The sequence below is a fragment of the Cetorhinus maximus genome, chromosome 15 (genome assembly GCF_964194155.1).
Source record: "Cetorhinus maximus chromosome 15, sCetMax3.hap1.1, whole genome shotgun sequence".
In the NCBI taxonomy this organism is placed as follows: Eukaryota; Metazoa; Chordata; class Chondrichthyes; order Lamniformes; family Cetorhinidae; genus Cetorhinus; species Cetorhinus maximus.
The window spans coordinates 18,986,455-19,006,414 of NC_135893.1; the positions used below are offsets into that span (position 1 = coordinate 18,986,455).

Sequence of the window (19,960 nt, forward strand, 5' to 3'; positions counted from 1 at the left end):
GCAAGGGAAGATTTAGTAGAGCTGTTCAAAATTATAAAAGGGTTTGCTGGTGTGGATGGGGAGAAACTGTTTCCACTGCTGGAAGGGTTGATATTCAGAGGGCAAAGATTTAGCATAACTGACAAAAGAACCGAGGAGAGATAAGGAGAAAAAACAACACACAGAATCATAGAATTTTACAGTGCAGAAGGAGGTTATTTGGCCCATCATGTCTGCACCGACTTTCCAAATGAGCAATTCACTTAGTGCCATTTTCCCGCCTTCTCCCCGTAACCCTGCATATTCTTCCTTTTCAGATAATAGTCTAATTCCCTTATGAATGCTTCAATTGAACCTGCCTCCACCACACTCTCAGGCAGTGCATTCCTACCTTAACCACTCGCTGTGTAAAAAAAAATTTTACGCATGTAATTTTTGCTTCTTTTACCAATTACTTTAAATCCATGCCCTCTTGTTCTTGATCCTTTCATGAGTGGGAACAATTTCTCCCTATCTACTCTGTCCAAACAGCTCATGATTTTGAATACCTCTATCAAATTGCCTCTCAGCCTTCTTTTCTCCAAGACAGAATCACAGAATTGTTCCAGCACAGACTGAGAAGTTGTTATACTGTTAGATTGGGAATACATGACCCAAAAGGGTGGTGGAAGCAGATTCAATAATAACATTCAAAAGAAAATTGGGTACATACTTGAAAAGGAGAAATTTGCAGAGCTTTGGGGAAAGAAATTGGTGAACTCTTTGATGACCTGAATGGCCTCCTAGAACGTAAGATTCTATGATCTCCATTTCTTGGCTTTGTCTAAGCCTCTATCTGTAATCCCTCAATGTTTATCCCTCCATCTCTTGTGCTTCAATGTCTACATCACTTTACCTATGATTTATCATTGAGAAACTGGGCCCATCTGGCTTTTATTCTTTTTATTGTGTCATTCTCTGCCTTGCTCTTAGATCTGACACATTAAATCACTGACCCAACACTCAGAGGTTATTTCATTCAATTTAGAATTAATTATTATCGGATAAAGTTAGAGTAACAATTTAACAGCAAGTGACAAGTAAACCAGTGATTATAAATCAAGGCCATAGTTGCCATGGGCAAGAGATGAACATTTAAAACATTTCTCCAACACAGAGCCTCTCTGACTAAAGAGAGAATTAAATCCAACAGGGAGCCACAGGAGGGGGCTGCATAGCCATTGAATCTCAAAGGCTTTCAGAGTAAATCAAGGGCAGTGACAAAGAGGATTTATAAGAGCTGTTACTATGGAAACATGCATAAGCCTATTTTATATGTCAGAAAAAGCATTTTATATCATGAGTGTTTTCTTAACCTAATGGGATGGCTGTAGTTGAGAGCAAGGGACTGTTCAAGCACATCAATTCTTCCACCCGGGTAAGTACTTCCCATAAAAGGTCATGACCTACCACCCTTTACCTCAGGACATCCTGTGTATGTGCATTATGCCATGAATTGCACCATCTCTCAATCATTCTGTATTTTTAATACAGGGCTTTCAGTAATGCTCAGAATTGTGGGACAGTTTTGCATTCAAAGCTCTCCTTTGCTGTCCTTACAGAAAAACATGAGAATATATTTTAAAATCCTGCAGCCAAGGGCACTGTGAAAAGAAATGTACAAAATGTGACACCGGGGATCAAAATAAAGAGGAAAAGGATAATGAAAGAATAGAGCAGGTAATGCATCACCATTAGGTTGTTTCACACTTGTAGCTATGGCTGTTTCTGAGTCATCAACATCCCAGGTATAGAATTCAGAACTGAAAATCTCCCACGCAAAATGTTTATAGGATTGGCACTGCTGTGAAAGGAAGGGTGTGGGGGGGGGGGGGGGGGGGGGGGGAAGGAGAGAAAGAGGCAGCATAAGAAATAGTACAGACTAAGAGAGAGAGTTAAACACAAAGAGAAAGAGAACAAATTAACAACTAAGCTTGCATTTATATACAGTCTTTCACAACTCTGGGATGTCCCAAAGACTTTAAAGCCAATGAAGCACTTTATTGAAATGTCACAGTCATAGGAAACCTGACAGCCAAATTCCACAAACAGTGATGTAATAATGACTGGACAATCTGTTTTAGCGATATTGGTTGAAGGATAAATTTTGAATATCATGGTGGGTGGGTTTGAGGGAAAAGATAAGAAGACGGGTAGGTGAAGTTGAAGGATAAGGTGAGTAGGTGGGGCTGAGGGATGGTGAAAAGATGAGTATATAGGCTTAATCTATGTATGCAGAAGGGACCTAGTGATCATCTTCTTCTGTATCCACACTCTTATCAAGGCAGGACTATGATAAGAATTTGACCATACATTACTTATCCTTTCTCTTTACATGACCTAGGTTTAAAAAAAGACTGACCTTGGATTATTTTTAACTTGAAATATTGTTCCATTGCCGATTTGGCTTCGGATGTTGCTCAGCACGTATAAGAAATGCAAATACCCCTCAAATGAGGTAGCATGATTATTTGATTAAAAAGAACACTGACTAAATGTTCATAACAAAATCAATGAGTTTCTGTCTGCACAGAAGAATCCCATTAATGCGGAGATCTTTGTTGTGGTTTGAAATGATTTGCTGTCTCTTGCAGTTGTTTTTCTATTTAGTGGTGAGCAAGGATTCTGTGACTGAGACTCAGAGGCTTCATGGAATCGATGCACTGTACATGCTGCCTGGAGACTACACTATAGGAGCCCTTATCCCTTTTCATATGATTCCTGTTGGGCTCACTCATCGATCAAAGCCTGAAGAGGTGACATGTGACAGGTAAGGAACCATAATCTGATGGGGCAACTTTAAGATCTCTCTTTTCCTGAAGGTACTGACTCTCACTGGAGTTCAGGTCCCCTCGTCTCATGTAGGTGTTGACTCTCTCAACTTCCATTACCTTTTGTATCAAAAACTGTTTCCTGACTTCACTCCTAAATGTCTAGCTATAATTTTAAGAGCTGTCTCCTTGTTCTCAATTCTCCCATCAATGAGAATCTGTACTTATCCTATTGAATCCCTTTATTATTATAAACACCTCAATTAAATCACTATTCAATCTTCGATATCAGCCTAGTCTATGAGGCTGCCCTCAAAAATTAAGCCCTTAAATCCTGGTGTCATTCTTGTGAATCTGTGCTGCACCCATTCCAAAACCAATTGACTTCCTATGTGCTGTCTCCATGCCAGCTCATGCATTTGAAAAGGACAAATATCAGGCTGCTTGCCAACAGTAGTGACCTGCAGAGCAGTGCTAGTGGGGATGGTATTTAGGCCAGGAAGTGGAGCAGTGGGTGGATGAGGTATGAGAAGCATTCTCGCTCCTCCACAGTAAGATTTTTTAAAATTTGTAATTTAAATATTTGCAATAATGATGAAAAAATGTGATTTTGGACATCCCTAACTCACAGTATAAATGTTTCCAATCATATCAGGGCTTGGTATCGCAATACCCACTATCATTTCCAGCAACAAATCACAGGAATCATGGCAAATGACAAGGATCAACACTGCCCCACCCAATCCAGGCTTGCTGCTGATCTGCCCCAAATTATGTGGAAATGCAGTGGGAGTACTCACACTGAGTGTCAGCAGGCTGTCAACCATAGAAGGCAGGTTTATGGGTTCAAGCTCTGCTCCAAAGACTTGAGCACATAATCTAGACTAAAACTCTCAATGCAGTACTGAGAGAATGCTGCACTGTCAGAGGTGCTGTCTTTCATATGATATATTAAACCAAATTCTTCCTTGATCTCTTAGGGGGATGTAAAAGATCCTGTGGCACTATTTTGAAGAAGAGGAGGGGAATGTTTCTTGGTGTCCTGGCTAATCTTTCACCCTCCACCAGCACCATTAAAAAATAGATTATCTTATTATTTAGCACATTGCTGTTTGTGGGAGGTTGCTGTGTTTCCTACATTGAAACAATGAAGCTGCTTTAAAAGTACTTCAGCGGCTGTAGAATACTTTGGAATGTTCTGATTTCATGAAAGGTACTATATAAATGCAAGTTCTTTCTTTCACCAGGAGGCTGCAGAGAACTGCATTGCACTATGGGTCAGTCAGGCTGCCCCGATTACCTGAAATTAAGGGGGGTTATTTTGGTCAAAGAGCAAATAATAGATGCTAAATGAATGTTGTGCTAATAGGAAACACCTTTTTAAACATCCAAATTTAGTATGCAATTTTCAGACTAATTGATGATCATTACGATTTAAATGTGCCTGCAGGTGCTAACCAGGAATCTGCAGGTTTGGCACTCAAGTGTTGATTGGACACAATTTTCACGGAATAGTATATGTGGGCTGCTTGCACCTACTTCCGCTGAAGGTATGGAGTGCACTGGCTGGCAGAAAGCAGGGTAGCTCAGGGACTGAAGGAGAGGGTACAAAGGTTATTGAATGTAGCACAGGAGAGTCCTGGTGGAGGAGATTGAGAGGGGAAGGTATATCCTGTACCTGTATGGGGAAACGACACCACCTCATTCTTCTGTTTCCACCCGCCCCGCCCCCTGCAGCAGCTGGTACTGCTTGCACCACCTCATCCTTCTGTTTCCCCACCCCCTCCTTCTCCAGCAGCTGGTACTGCTTGCCTGGCCTCATGTATCCCTCCCTTCTTTGACCAGAACAAAGGGGACCCCAAGCAAAATGCCAATGACTAAGCACTCCCCTTCTCCTGGTGACATAACTAGCACAGCACTTATTCTTTTTAGAAGTCATCAGTGAATTTCCATGTGTCATTCAAGTGTTGAAGTCTTAACAAAATGTCCCAGCATGTTTCACAGTGTGTTTGAGAGGTCGTTTTCACAGCTCCAACAACAATAAGCATGAATTGTGAGGATCCCTTTAAGTAGCCTTGAAATCAACATCAAGCATATGTTTACTCCCAAGTAGCTGATTGCTGTTAGGAGAGGGTGTTGAAGCACTAGCCACCAAAATGCCATGTAACCTCTTTAATTAGTGCTATCAGACATTTTAAGTGGCAATCAGTTTAACTAACTTAGTGCTGGTTATTCCTTTACCAAGATGGTATATTGTGCTAAATGCAGGGTAAATGGGCATTTCAGCTTAATGCCCCATGTTGGCTGCCACTTTAATGCCTAAAATATTTGGTGAAAATTGTCTCCACAAGTTAGGGTCACCACAGGTCAGCATCTGTCTCCCTCTCTTTCTATCTGTGCCTGTCTCTCTCTCTCTCTATGTATATTTCATGTCTCTCTTTGTTACTCCCTCTTGCTCATTCTTCCTCCTCCTCTGCCTTCCCTTCTTTTTCTCCCTCTCTACTGCTGTCACATCCTCTGTAACTCCCTATCTTTCCCCTCTTTCTCCCTGTTCTTCCTTCACTCCCTCTCCCTCTCTGTTGCTGTCATTTTCTGTTATTATTTCTCTTATTTTCTCTCTCTCCCTCACTTTCTCTGTTACTGTCTCCCTTTGGCTTTTAGAGCTGTCTGTTCCTGGCTAATATCCATATGCCATTAATTTCTCATTTATCTCCATTTAAGCTTTTACTCCGGTGGTTATGGGATGTTTCTGGCGATGACGTTTGCAATTGATGAAATAAATAACTCCACCTCTCTTCTGCCTGATGTGCAGCTGGGTTATGAAGTCTACGAAGACTGTTGTGAGACAATGGTCTCCCTCTTGCCCAGCCTTCTATTCTTATCGAAAGACAAGAGTAATGGGATTGATGTACTCTGCAATTACACAAAGTACAGGAACCGCGTGATAGCTCTGTTGGGACCCTGGACATCGGAACAAGCGATAGCCACAGCCAAATTATTCAGCTTATTTTTAGTTCCACATGTAAGTTGTGCTTTCATGGTTTGCTAAATAAACCCCTCTCACATTGTGACAACTGGGACTTAAAAGTCTCCAGGGTAGAAATTCATCCTGGGAGGTAGAAGAAAACAGGCATCAAGTTTTACACACCATTGAAGTCAACAGGAAAGGAAATTGAGCTGGGTGTAAAACTCACTGTGGATTCACTATCACCCAGGTTACATTACCACTCAAGGTGACTTTATATCTCTCTGTCTTATGCTAGCCATATAGGTCCCGGGCTCAGAGATGGAATATTCTTTATTCCAGTCCTATTCAGGACCCCTCTGTCAACAATTTACCAGTACATTGATAACTGTATCAGTGCCATTTCCTGCTTTCACTCTGACATGGAAAACATGATCAACTTTGTTTCCTAACCTCATGGTCCATCTCCTACTCTCCCATTCCTCGACTTCTCAGTCTCCATTTCTGGGGATAGGTTATCAACCAATATTCACCATAAAACCACTGACTCATACAGTTACCTTGACTTCACTTCCTCGCACTCAGCTTCTTGTAAGAACTTTATTCCATTCTCCCAGTTTCCCCATCTCTGTCACATCTGTTCTAAGGATACAATTTTCCATATCAGCACTTCAACTATGTTGTCCTTTTTCCTCAATTGAGAATTCCCCACCTCAGTGGTCAACAGGGCCCTCGAATATGTCTGTTCCATTTCCTGTACTGCTACTCTCACCCATTCCCCCTTCCAAAAACTACAATGGCTTTTCTTGTCGTCACCTTCCACCTCAACTTCAATAGATCATCCTCCGCCATTTCTGCTACATGATGTCACCACCAAACACATCTTCCCTTCCCTTCCCTTTCAGACTTCCAGAGGGATCATTCTCTCCTTGGCACCCTGGTCCACTCTGAGTCACCCTCAACTGTTCCTTTCATTCCCATGGAAGCTTCACATGGAAGAGGAGATGTAACACCTGTGCTTTTACCTCCATCCTCCTCACCGTCCAAGGCCCCAAACACTCCTTCCAGGTTAAACAGTGATCTACTTTTCCTTCTTTCAATTTAGTACACTGTATGCGCCGCTCACAATGCAGTCTCCTCTGCAGTGGAGGGACCAAGCACAGATTGGCTGATCACTTTGCATAACCTCCATTCAGTCCACAAGCATGATCCCAAGCTTTGGGTTCTCCGCTCCATTCCCGCTCTGACCTTTCTGTTTTCAGCCTCAACTGTTTCAATGAAGCTCAACATTAGCTTCAGGAACAGCAACTAGCCTTTTGACTAGGCACTTTACAGCTTTCAGGGCTCAATATCGAATTCAACAATTCTAAATCATAACCTCTGCCCTTATTCTTTTTTTTTGATGCCAGCTGTTGATGTTTATTCCACTTTCTCTTTGCACCTCCTCTAAACCCATCTTTTGTTTCTTTACTTGTCCCATTACTATCTCTCGGCTCGATGGGCCAAATGGTCTACTGCTCCTATTTCTTATGATCTTTTCTTTTTGCGTTTCATTTTCATTCCTTTTGTCGTTTAATCTCTCCTGCCTTCCTCCCCTCTTCCCTTTCCCAGCTGGGTGACAGTCAGGGCAATTGTTAGCCTCAGCCCAGGATTCCTGCTCCTGATCAACATCCAGAGATCCCTAAGTTAAAGAGAAAGGAAATCAACCAGGCTGCTGCTCCTGATTTCTGTCCTCTGACCCCTGAGTTAGAGAGAGGAAAATTCAGCCAGGGTTCCTGATTCTGATCACTGTCCAGTAAGCCCCATTGAAAAGTACAAGTGTGTGTGGACTTTGGAGGAGCATACTTTCAGGGTTGCTTGTGAGGCATCGTAGTTGAGAGGCATGGAAAATGTTATTAGGGAAGAGTTTGCCTCACCCTAGTGTCAGACAGCAGTAGCACAACAAAAGTGTTGGGGGTTATGCTATATTGGGCTTAACCAGGTAGGACCTGGTGCTAGTTGTAGCAGCAAGAACATCTCTAGTCTTGGTTGAAAAATGTTTGATTGAAAGTTAAGAATCTGTGGAACATTTAAGGTTGGTGATAATAGGGATCATCTATAAGTTTTCAGCCTACCCCCTATACCTTTGAAGTCAGTGCAGTTGCAGGAGACCTGGAGCAGGCCACAGTGCCATGTTTTCCCAGTGCCTGTGTCTACCTTATGTTATGTCAAGGATGAGGCTATGACATACTCCTCGTGACTCATTCAAACAGTTCTGTAAGCTGCAGAAATCCCAAGATCATAGTGCAAAGAGGTGGAGACCCAGCAAACCTGGTTTTCATCCCTTTCTTTTACTAATGTGCTGGGGAACTAAATATTCCCTGGGAACAAGAGCCAGTAAAATCAGTCTGTTGCCTAGCTACAGACATTGTGGACAGTTTTTTTTGTGAAATACTGGAGGGTGGAGTAGACCTATAATCCCACGAGACAGTCAACAGCCTGGGGAGAACCATGGGGGAAGCTGCTCCGATCCAGAGTCAGTTAACCACAAGATATATTTAATTCTTTTAAATTGAGAAACAAGGTGTTGGCTGAAGTGCAGAATGCGAGAAACGTACAAGAGTTAAAACTGTAGGAGATGAGAACTGGGAGATTAGGTGACACAAGCCTGGGTCTTAAAATCCTGCATTGACAGGGCAGGCTGAGGGAGATGAGAAGCTCCAGTGTTGAGAGCGAATGCCTTAGAGTAAAGGATAGTGCAATGAATTTTGATATCAACATTGTCAAAATGCAGAAAGAGATGTGTGTTAGATCTTAAAAGGAATGAGAGAGCCAAGTTTGGAAGAGTAAAAACAGAAAATGGTAGAAACATTCAACAGGTCTGGCGGCATCAGTGGAGAGAAAAAAATAATTTGCGTTTCAGGTCTGTTTCTTTTTCCACAGATGCTATCAGAACTGCTGATTATTTCCAGCATTTTCTGTTTTTATTTCAGATTTCCAGTATTCACAGTATTTTGTTTTTGTATCAAATTCAGAGGAGCATAGAACATAGTTGTATTGACTGGACAGAGAGAGACAAGACAACAATATAATGATATAATCATGGATTCTCGTCACTTTTTAGATAAGTTACGGGGCCTCAAGTGAGGAACTGAGCAACAAGAAGCTCTACCCATCATTCCTGAGAACAATGCCGAGCGATCGAAACCAAGCCATGGCCATTGTTTCCATCGTCAGAGAGTTCAACTGGAATTGGATTGCTGGAATTGGGAGTGATGATGAGTATGGGCGGCAGGGCCTAGAATTGGTTCAGGAATTTGCGTTGCTCCAAGGCATCTGCATAGGCTACATTGAGATGATTCCCATCTACCGCGGACTAGCCAGCACCAAGCAAAAAATCTCTGAAATTGTGGGCCGGATCAGGCAAATGAATGTCAACGTTATCATCCTCTTCTCCAGTGAGGGACCTGCTCATGAATTATTGAAACAGGTGGTTAAGGTGAACATCACCAGGAAGGTCTGGATTGGAAGCGAGGCCTGGGTCAAGGCAGCCACTGTTACTTACACACCAGATATTGAACGCATTGGCACTGTGATTGGTACAGTCATTAACAGCGGGAGCATGCCAGGTTTCGAGAGTTACGTTTTAAATCACCTTACTAATATCAGGGTCACAAGGGAACGGAGCCTCAGTGCACAACACAGTGGCAATCAGTCTTTTCCTTTTTGGCCGTACCCCTCAGAATCTTCTGGTCAGCTGCTCAGTGCCATTCAGCAACTGGGCCCCAACAATATGTCCGTGGTGTTGGATCAGCCAGTGAGACGGTCCACGTTCAGTGTATACACAGCGGTGTACAGCATTGCACATGCAATCCATGCCTTGCTCAAGTGCCACAATGGAAGATGCCAAAATGAAACCAGATGGTACAACTGGCAGGTATTGGATAGTCTTACTGTTTGTGCTTAGGGTCCAAGGCCCTATAGAATCATAGCAACCCTGAAATTATGCTTTTGAAATGTGATTAGTTTCTAATGTATGCAACATCTGACCATAGGGTCTAACCACCAAGTTCTTCAGTAGTGACCATAACACAGATCACCAGGTTCCTCAGTAGTGACCATAGTTGTTAACCTAGTAGTTGTACATGAACATGGTCAGTTTTATGTTCTGGGCTTCGGCCCAGGCCCACTAGAAACGAGTTGATATTGGCAAAACTAATTTCTCATGGGTCATGACAGGGTATGGAAAGGGGACGGTCATTAACTCTGGACTAGTTTGGATCAGGGTGTTTCAGGCCACTTGAGTCGGTTCTAACCTTGAGAACTTGCTGGCCTAGGTTTGAGGGTCATAGTATTTTAACAGTGGAGCTTTTATGGCACAGTGGGTAGCGTCCCTGCCTCTGAACCGGAAGCTCTGGGTTCAAGTCTTACTCCAAGACTTGATGGCCAAGGAAGGTGTATCCATAACACGGCCAAACTGTATCAGTCTTCAAATCCTTCCAACATATGCCAATATCAAGCAGTTAGACCAGGAGAGTTCCTGGTTAGCCATGTGATGGAAAGAAAATTGGAGCCTCTACCATCACAATTCTTAGCTCCAGACCATTAAATGCACGTAAAAATCACAGCAACTTGGACTCCTCGGAGAGCCAGTTGGCTCGTGAGGATCAGTTTAGTGTAAATAGCATGCATTTTTAAAAATTCATTCATGGGATGTGGGCTTCGCTGACTGGGCCAGCATTTATTGCCCGTCCCTAATTGCCCTTGAGAAGGTGATGGCGAGCTGCCTTCTTGAACCACTGCAGTCCATGTGATGTAGGTATACCTACAGTGCTGTTAGGAAGGGAGTTCCAGGATTTTGACCCAGCTACAGTGAAGGAGCGGTGATATATTTCCTAGTCAGGATAGTGAGTGACTTGGAGGGGAACTTCCAGTTGGTGGTATTCCCATCTATTTGCTGCCCTTGTCCTTCTAGATGGTAGTGGTTGTGGGTTTGGAAGGTGCTGTCGAAGGAGCCTTGGTGAGTTGCTGTGGTGCATCTTGAAGGTGGCACACACTGCTGCCACTGTGCATCGGTGGTGAAGGGAGAGGATGTTGAAGGTAGTGGACTGAGTGCCAATCAAGCGGGATGCCTTGTCCTGGATGGTGTTGAACTTTTTGAGTGTTGTTGGGGCTGCACTCAGCTAGGCAAGTGTAGAGTATTCCATCACACTCCTGACTTGTGCCTTGTAGATGGTGGACAGGCTTTGGGGAGTCAGCAGGTGAGTTACTCTCTGCAGAATTCCCAGTCTCTGACCTGCTCTTGTAGCCACAGTATTTATATGGCTGGTCCAGTTCAGTTTTTGGTCAACGGTAACCATCAGGGTGTTGATAGTGGGGGACTCAGTGATGGCAATGCCACTGAATGTCAAGGGGAGGTGGCTGGATTCTCTCTTTTTGGAGATGGTCATTGCCTGGCACTTGTGTGGCATGAATGTTACTTGCCGTTTATCAGCCCAAGCCTGAATGTTTTCTGGGTCTTGATGCATATGGGAACAGGCTGCTTCAGAAAATCCATGTTCAAAAGCGTGATCTGACCAATGAGCAGTTCAAGCAGCTAGGGACTTCTGGCGTGCACTGAGGGAAGGCTTGTCCGCTAGCAGTTAATTCATGGGTGGGGAGAGGGTTCGGAAGTGCCTTGCATGAGGAAGTCTGGGGCTGGGGAGATCACAGGGATTGGTGGATTGCTGCTGTCAAACAGAGGTGTATACATGTTAATAAAGGAATTTCAGGTTTAATGGGGTGTTTGAAAAAAATCCACAAAATAGTTTTATCTTCTGAAGAATAAATGAATTGTTTGAATTTAATATGCCAGAGAATGAAGAAATGTAGGGATAGGATCGAAGCTTCAATGCAAAGGTCAAAGAGTGAAGGGTAAGGTGGGTATCTCTTGTTAACAAATCCCACTTTAAAGCTGCCAGACTCCTAGGCTGGATGAAACCTTGCTGCCAGCCCTCCCTCTTCTCCAATTCCCACACAGCTCTTTTTGGCACTGAATATCCAGGGTCACCTATCTCTTGCTGTGATGAATCTGGAGTTCTCTAGTCCTGAAATGTACAAAAGCCCTGGGGATAATGGTCTAGATATTCAGCTATGCAGAACCCATTTTTCAAGCAGTAAGCAACCTCCTCACCTTCCAACCTGATAGGGAGGAACTGCATGCACAGTTGGGCCAGTGATACACCTACTGCCATGTAAAGATCAGTGAGCAACATGAATATTACATGTTACCCGAGTCAGCACTAATGGTTTAGTGCAGTCTGTCTGTTTACAGCAGTGATGAGATTTCTATGCCAACAAATCCTGCAGTGATCAATGCTTGACTTTTTTTTAAGCAGCTGCTGGAAGAGTTGAAGCAAGTTAATTTCACCATCAATAACACCACCATTCACTACGATGCTGCAGGAAACCCACAACGCGGTTACGACATCATAACCTGGATCCAGCATGCAGGGCAGCTCAAACTACCAGTGATCGGCAACTACAAAGATCACTTGACCATCCACACCTCCCAGATTCAGTGGAAAACAGTTGACAAAACAGTAAGTTAGGGCAGCATGTATGAAACAGCATCCATTTCCCCACTCCATTTGCTTCATCATTGTTGGCGGTGCCTTCAGACACCTAGGCCTAAACCCTGGAATTCCTCCTTAGACCTTTCTGCCTTACCACCCCTCTCTCCTCCATTAAGACCTTCCTCTGACCAAACTTTTGGGAACCTGTCCTAATGTCCCTGCTTTTGATCATAAGAAATGGGAACAGGAGTAAGCTATTCATCCCATCAAGCTGACTCCGCCATTTGAAAAGATCACGACTGATCTGATTGTGGCCTTGACTCCACTTTCCTGCCTGTCTCCCATAACCATTAACTCCCTTGTCAATCAAAAATCTGTCTAGCTCACCTTGCATATATTCAATGACCCCGTCTCCACTGCTCTCTGTTGAAGAGAATTGTGTGGACATTTGTGTGTATTGGACACTATATATATAGTACACAGGGCCCTGTTCTTTGCAGACAGAAAGAACATGTACACACATTGCGCTTGTTTCAGCTAAACAAAATAAGTGACAACCATTCACTGACTCATTCCTCAGGGCAATGCCTTGACCAATCAGGGTCAAGCTGCCTGGTTTAAATTTCAAACACTGCTTGGCAATTAACTGTCAGTCACTATCATTGGTGCATTCTCCATGGCAATGCCTCGACCAATCAAAGTCCACTTGCCAAACCATCAGCACCCTCCTCACATACAGTATAAATTGTTGTTTTCCCCTTATATTGGCATTCTTGTGAAGTGTCCTGATGAGTGCAAGACGAAAAGCTTCAACATGTCACTTTTTTCAGCAATACTTGAAAAGAATTCCAAAGATTAATGACCCTTTGGGTCAGTGTCAAACTTTTGTCTGATTATGATTCTGTGAAGCGGCCTCAGATGTCCTACTACATCAAAGGGGCTATATAAATGCAAGCTGTTCTTATTCTCACTCTCACACTGCTCATTCCTTTTTGTCCCCATCTTCGCTCCCTTAATTCAAGGAACACAGATTTGAATGTTTATTAGATTCAGCTACTCGTTGCCCAATTTGGCTGGACCATCTCAAGAACTATCAGGTCCTGGTCTCCTCTGCCAAACTGTTCAATATTCCAGGATCATCCTAGAATTCACCACAATTTATTTTCTATACCCTCTCCATTCTCACCTCCAACTACAAAACAGGGAACTGATGGCCTTCTTTGTCACTAGTATTGAGACCATTGTTCAGCTGCCTCTGCTACTTTTGTCTTTTCCCCTAGCCCAGCAAACCAAACCTAGCCCAAGGTTACCCCTACCCTTTCCCTGAATTTGCATTGTTCTCTCTTTTGTGAAGCATCTTGGCATGCTTTCCTAGATTAAAGATGTTGTGTAATGCAAATTGTTACTGCATCAGTTGTATCATTTTTTCAAGTGATGAGAGCATTTGCAGGCTGATTAACAGTTTGACAGGCCACAATGTGAACGCTCATTCCATTAATCCTTATTCTAGCTTTTGGGGGGCTGGGGTTACTTGTATAGGGAGGAAAGGTTTTGTGGGCTCATTCAACACATAGAATGAGAGCATGGGAGGGACTACCCACACTCGCTGAATGCAAGTGTTTCATCAGATGTTGCCCCAGAATTCTGAATCAGAGCTCAGCGGCTCTTTGCTATAGGATTTAATTGGAAACACTTTTTGGATTCTAGAATTTATTAGTATTGAAAGCTCTTTGATACAGAGTTTAAACATATTTGTTACTTAACATTAGTATTCCAGCTTACTCCCTTTAGAGTATTTATTATTCTATAAATAAACCACCTGAGCCTCTCAATTAAATTTTAATCAAAAGGTTTATGTGTTTCTATACACATTAACAAATACCCAGGAGTGAGTTACAGGCTGGTGGCTAATCAAAGAGTTTTGGTGGCTTCCCCGGGACTGACTGTAGTGGAGGTTGAATTATGTATGCCAACTCTACAGCGAGAACGTTACCATGGGGCCAGAGAATCACTCTGGATCTGAACTGATTTCTTCAATCCGTTTAACCAGCTTTGTGACCTAGACTGTCCAAATCAGTACATTAAAACATCTCTGATTGCAGTCAGTGGCTCAGTGCATTCAACAGAATTAGCAGTTGGAATTAATCCTCAGTGCTCAGTCCACAGAGAACCCATTAGCTCTTGAGATTCCCAAAGCTTGCAAGGATATGCAGTACACCAAGAGTAAGGAATTAACAAGCACACTACCTGTACCGACAGGTACCTCCATCCTATTGTTCCAAGAGCTGTGGCCTGGGGCAGAAGAAAATTGCCATCAGCCTTTATTCCTGCTGCTTTGAATGTGAAGATTGTCCAGGAGGAACCTTCCAGGACTTGGCTGGTGAGCCTGAATACTTATCTACTGCCCTGCAATGGACTAAATCAAAGCAAAGGAATCAGAACAGACGTTTCCCTGTAATATTTTAATTACAGCAAGAAGTCTTGGATACAAAATTGGCTCAGTGGCAGGAAACAAAGAGTAATTGTTCATGGGTATTTTTGCGATTGGAAGGCTATTTCCAGTGGGGTTCCACAAGGCTCAGTACTAGGTCCTCTGCTTTTTGTGGTATATATTAATGATTTGAACAAAAATGTGGGGAATGATGAAGAAGTTTGCGGATGATACAAATATTGGCCACGTGGTTGATAGTGGGGAGGATAGCTGTAGGCTGCAGGAAGATATAAATGGACTGGTCAAATGGGCAGAGAAATGGCAAATGGAATTCAAGCCAGAGAAGTATGAGATGATGCATTTGGGGAGGTCAAACAAGGCAAGGGAATACACAATAAATGGGAGGATACTGAAAGGTGTAGAGGATGTGAGGGACCTTGGAGTGAATGCCCACGGATCCCTGAGGGTAGCAGAACAGGTTGATGAGGTGGTTAAGAAGGCATATGGAATTCTTTTCTTTATTGGCCAAGGCATAGAATATAAGAACAGGGAAGTTATGAACTATGTAAAACATTAGTTAGGCCACAACTTGAATACTGTGTGCCATTTTGGCCACCTCACTACAGAAAGGATGTAATTGCACCCAGAGAAGGTAGAGAGGAGGTTTATGAGGATGTTGCTAGGAGTGGAAAATTGCAGCTATGAGGAAGGATTGGATAGGCTGGGGTTGTTCTCCTTGGAACAGAGGGGAGATTTGATTGAGATGTACAAAATTTTGATGGAAAGGGTCTAGTTACTTTAGCAGAGAAGTCAGTGACTAGGACATACAGATTTAAAGTGATTGATAGAAGGATTAGAGGGGAGATAAAGCAATTCTTTTTCACCCAGATGGTTGTAAGGATCTGGAATTCACTGCCTGAAAGGGTAGTAGAGCCAGAAACCTCAACTTATTTAAAAGGTGTCTAGATATGCACCTGAAATGCTGTAATCTGCAGGGCTATAGACCAAATGCTGGAAAGTGGGATTAGGATGAGTGACTTGTTTTTCAGCTGGCACAGTCACAATGAGTCACGTGGCCTCTTTCTGTGAAGTAAACTTTCTATGATTTTAAGTTCAAATATAGAAGGACCGCAGATTGATATGTAGATTAACAGATACACAGGGGTGAGTTACAACCAGAATGCAAGTTTCCAAGCCAGGATGGCTTGATGGGAAGCTTGCCGATAGTGTTCCCATGTGCCTGCTACCCTTGATCTTCTAGGTGGTAGAGATCACAGGTTTGCAAGGTGTTGTCATAGAAGCCAAGGCAACTTGTTGGCAGTCCATGATGTAGATGTTACTCACTGCAGTTACTTTGTGGATGGGTGCCAATCAAATGAGCTACTCTGTCCTGGATGGTGTTGGGCTTTTTAAGTGTTATTGCAGCGCACTCATCCAGGCAAGTGTAGAGTATTCAATCACAGTCCCAACAAATGCCTTGTAGATGACTGAAAGGCTTTGCGGAGTTACTTGCCACAGAATACCCAGCCTCTGACTTGCTCTTGTAGCCACGGTATTTATGCGTCTGGTCCAGTTAAAATTCTGATCAATGGTGACTCCCAGGATGTTAATGGTGAGGTTTTGGTGATGGTTATGCCATTGAATGTCTAGGAGAGGTGGTTAGACTCTCTTGTTGGAGATGGTCATTGCCTGGTACTTGTGTAGCATGAATATTACTGGCTCAAGCCTGACTGTTGTGCAGATCTTGTTACATGCGGGGCAAGGACTGGCTCATTATCTGAGGACTTCCAAATAGAACTGAACACTGTGCAATCATCAGAAAACATCCCTCTTTCTGATCTTATGATAGAGGGCAGGAAATTGATGAAACAGATGAAGATGGTTGGGCCTAGGACAGTGTCCTGAGGAACTCATGTAGCAAGATCCTGAGGCTGAGATGATTGGGCTCCAAAACCATAACTATCTTCCTTTGCACTAGGTATGATTCCTGTTAGTGAAGGGTCTCATTCACTTCGTTTTACTGAGGATAATCTAATCAAGGGGATTGGGTAGGATTATCGCTGAGTATAAGATGAAAAGGATTTCTTCATCATCCATGTTTTGTAAGTGACTGTTTGACTTTTCTGTTACAGATGGCTTTTCATGCAATGACTGCCAATCCGATGAGTGGTCGCCACCAAATAGCACTTTCTGCTTTAAGAAAACCCTGCAGTACCTGTCCTGGGTCTCACCTGTTGGTGTGGCTATGCTCCTGTTCATGGTGCTCAACCTCACTCTGATATTAGCTGTCATGGTGGTCTTTCTGCTGAATTCTAGCACTCCGATTGTGGAAGGTACTGGAGGGAAGATGAACATGGTCACCTTAACCTCACTGGCTCTCTTAGGCTGCAGCACATTGTTGTACCTCGGTGAACCCTCTGAACTCACCTGCAAATCACGTCAGCCAGTCACTGCCTTCAGCCTCACCATCTGTATCTCAACTCTCCTAGTCAACTCGATGCAAATCTTGCTCAGCACTGAGCTCACTGGCTTAACTAAGTCTTTGTTGCACAGATATAAATGCAATGGCTGGTACATCATCATCTGCGTCAGTCTTGGGGGGCAAGGTGCCATTTGCTATTTTTGGCTAAACACAGATGGTGACTTTCTGATAAAGACCACAGGCAATTCTGAAGATGCTCTTGTCCTCTTCTGTAAGAGTGATTCGGAGATAATGTTCTGGCTAATGTTGGGGTACAGTGGCCTACTGGCATTGGCTTGTTTCATGTGTACCTTTTTGATCCAGACACCAGCTCAAACCTACAACCTGGCCCGAGAGATCAGTGTCTCCGTGCTCCTCTATATTACCATCTGGCTTTGCTTCATCCCAATTCACCCGGCAGTAAGCAAGAAACATGCACCCATCATTCAGGTTTCTGCCTCACTCCTCAGTTCTTTTGCAATTATCAGTGCTTATTTCATCCCAAAATGTTTTGTTATTTGGTTTAAACCACAGTACAACACTCCTGAATATTTTCAAATTTATGGCCTGCAAATTTCAACAAGGAAGGAATGTCAATGATATAAAATTGTTAGTTTCAAAGATATGACAGGGAGAGAGATGGGAAACAGATAGAGGATGGGAGCTGGAACAGAGGGATTGGCAAAGATAGGGGAGAAACACCGATTTGAAGAGGAACATAGATAGTTTCACATCTCATTTTCTGTCCTTCACTCTCCAAAATGCTAGATCCCACTGGTCATTTCTGAGCTACATGTCCTGCTTCTCATTCTCTATCACTGACTGCTAGGAGGTGTGTGGCAGTGATACTGAGGTGCAGCCCATCCTCAAGGGTTTCACATCTTTCCCATGTCAGATGGACGATTTTCATTCTCCACTACCCCCGGTCCAGTCAGGACTGTAGCAGCAATCTTGAGCACCCACTTCAAACAGTCTGAGCCACAGTGATCAAGTTCCATCCTCTAGTGCCAGTTTGCTGCAGTATGGGTCCTGTACAAAATGTGTTGAAAAGAATTGGTGAATGTTTGTGTTCAAGATGCAAATTGAGGGTGCTGGTAAATGGAAGGCTTTTCCAATTTTAACACCTTGTTGTTGGCATCAAGTTCCCACCGCTCATAAAACCCAATAATACTCAGCATGCACTCTACACTCAGCACCTTACACACTACACTGCCAGAACAATATCTCTGAGGTATATCCTTCAGTGACAAGTTCCAAGACTGTGCTGAAATAAATGTATCCTTATGCTGTAGACTCAAATCACCAAAAATTGTGCTGACACTGTCTAACCCATTTCATTGAGACCACTGACAGTCAGAAGAGAGGGATTCTTCCTCAAACATACAGGGCAGCATGGAAACTCAAGTTTCTCTCAGAATCCCTGTCACTCCCTTTATGCGATTCACTTCCTCTATCTGTGACCATCTATCCATGTCTCTCATTCTATCTATGTTCCAGAAATAGCTGGCTTTCTATTGAATAAGCTACTTTTAATCCCATTTAACAACAGTTCTTTGTAAAATGGGCATTTGGTCTGCAGAATAACTGCCATGTTGAGTTATACCTAAGCAGCCACTGCATTCCAAAAAAGCAAATCATAGGGCTGAATTCTCCCCCTGTCAGGAGGGAAGTTGATGGGCGGGCATGCTTCCAATCGGCGCCCCCGATCGGAGGCGTGGCGCCATTTTACGTGGGCGGGCCAATTAAGGCCCGCTCAGCTTGACGTCCGCATAGAAGCGCTATGCATTCCCTGTGCGGGCAAGGGGAGGGGAATCCCAAAATCGAGAGTGCATGCGCACGAAAGAGCACACTCATCTCCCTGAGGCTAAGTGCAGCCTCAGGGAGATCAGGTGAAAATGTAAAAAAAACCTTAAAATAGAAAAATAAAATTTCCCTAACATGTCCCCTCATGTGACAATGTCACATGAATTGGGACATGTCCATAATTTTCAAAAAAACTTTATTAAAAATTTTAAAAAGCTACATGAAATCTCATCCCGCCTGTGGATGAGGTTTCATGCTTTTTCTAGTTCACGCCGGGGCTCCTGGTCCTTTAATTACATAATTGACTCTGTCAATGGCCTCAATTGGCCATTGACAGGTCGGCGGGCGCACAGCTGATTTCACTGCGCCCCGGCCTTCCTGAAAATTTAAATGGGGCGTGGTGACGTTGGGAGTTACCCCCGACGCCACCGAGTGTCATTTTACGCGTCGGCGAGTGGGCCCCGCCCCCGCTTGTCGACTCGTAAAATCCTGCCCATAGTCTGAAATATTTGAAACAGACACACAAATCACTAAAAGTAGCCATACAGTTTAACAAGGCCATAAAAGAGCCAACTAAGCACCGGGGTACCTTTCTAGAGGGATAGAATTGAAAAGCAGAGAAGCTATGTTAAACTTGTATAAATTGGGAGTGCTGTGAATGGTTCTGGTCTCCAAGTTATAAAAATATAGGCACTGGAGGAGATGCAAAAAAAATTAAAAGAATGATACGAGAAACAAGAAATTATACGTGCCAGGACAGATTGAACAGGCTGCATTCTTTTCTCTAAAAAAGAGATGTCTGACGGGTAACCTGATAGAGATCTTTAAAATTATAAAGGAATTCGATAGGGTAGACATAGCAAAGATGTTTCCACCTGTTGGGGAGGCCTAAACTAGATGCCATGAATATAAGATAGTCATTAATAAATCCACTCAGGAATTCAGGAAAAACCTCTTGGAGAGTGATTAGAATGTGGA

At 43.3% G+C, this 19,960-nt stretch overlaps 1 protein-coding gene across 1 annotated transcript; it reads left to right on the forward strand.

Moving 5' to 3' along the window:
- The first annotated feature begins 1,342 nt into the window (after positions 1 to 1,342).
- Positions 1,343 to 18,557, forward strand: LOC144691110 (taste receptor type 1 member 3-like). The gene is made up of 7 exons (XM_078559183.1): positions 1,343 to 1,396; positions 2,613 to 2,788; positions 5,511 to 5,811; positions 8,858 to 9,670; positions 12,111 to 12,314; positions 14,547 to 14,667; positions 16,851 to 18,557. Exons 1-7 carry the CDS (start codon positions 1,343 to 1,345, stop codon positions 17,777 to 17,779), a joined length of 2,598 nt encoding a protein of 865 aa, XP_078415309.1. The 3' UTR covers positions 17,780 to 18,557.
- Positions 18,558 to 19,960: the final 1,403 nt, after the last annotated feature.

Coding starts and splice junctions, on each gene's coding strand:
- LOC144691110 (XM_078559183.1), top strand. CDS start 1,343: ATGGCTGTAGTTGAGAGCAAGGGACTGTTCAAGCACATCAATTCTTCC. Junction 1,397..2,612: donor ACATCAATTCTTCCACCCGG/GTAAGTACTTCC, acceptor TGTCTCTTGCAG/TTGTTTTTCTATTTAGTGGT. Junction 2,789..5,510: donor GAAGAGGTGACATGTGACAG/GTAAGGAACCAT, acceptor TCTCCATTTAAG/CTTTTACTCCGGTGGTTATG.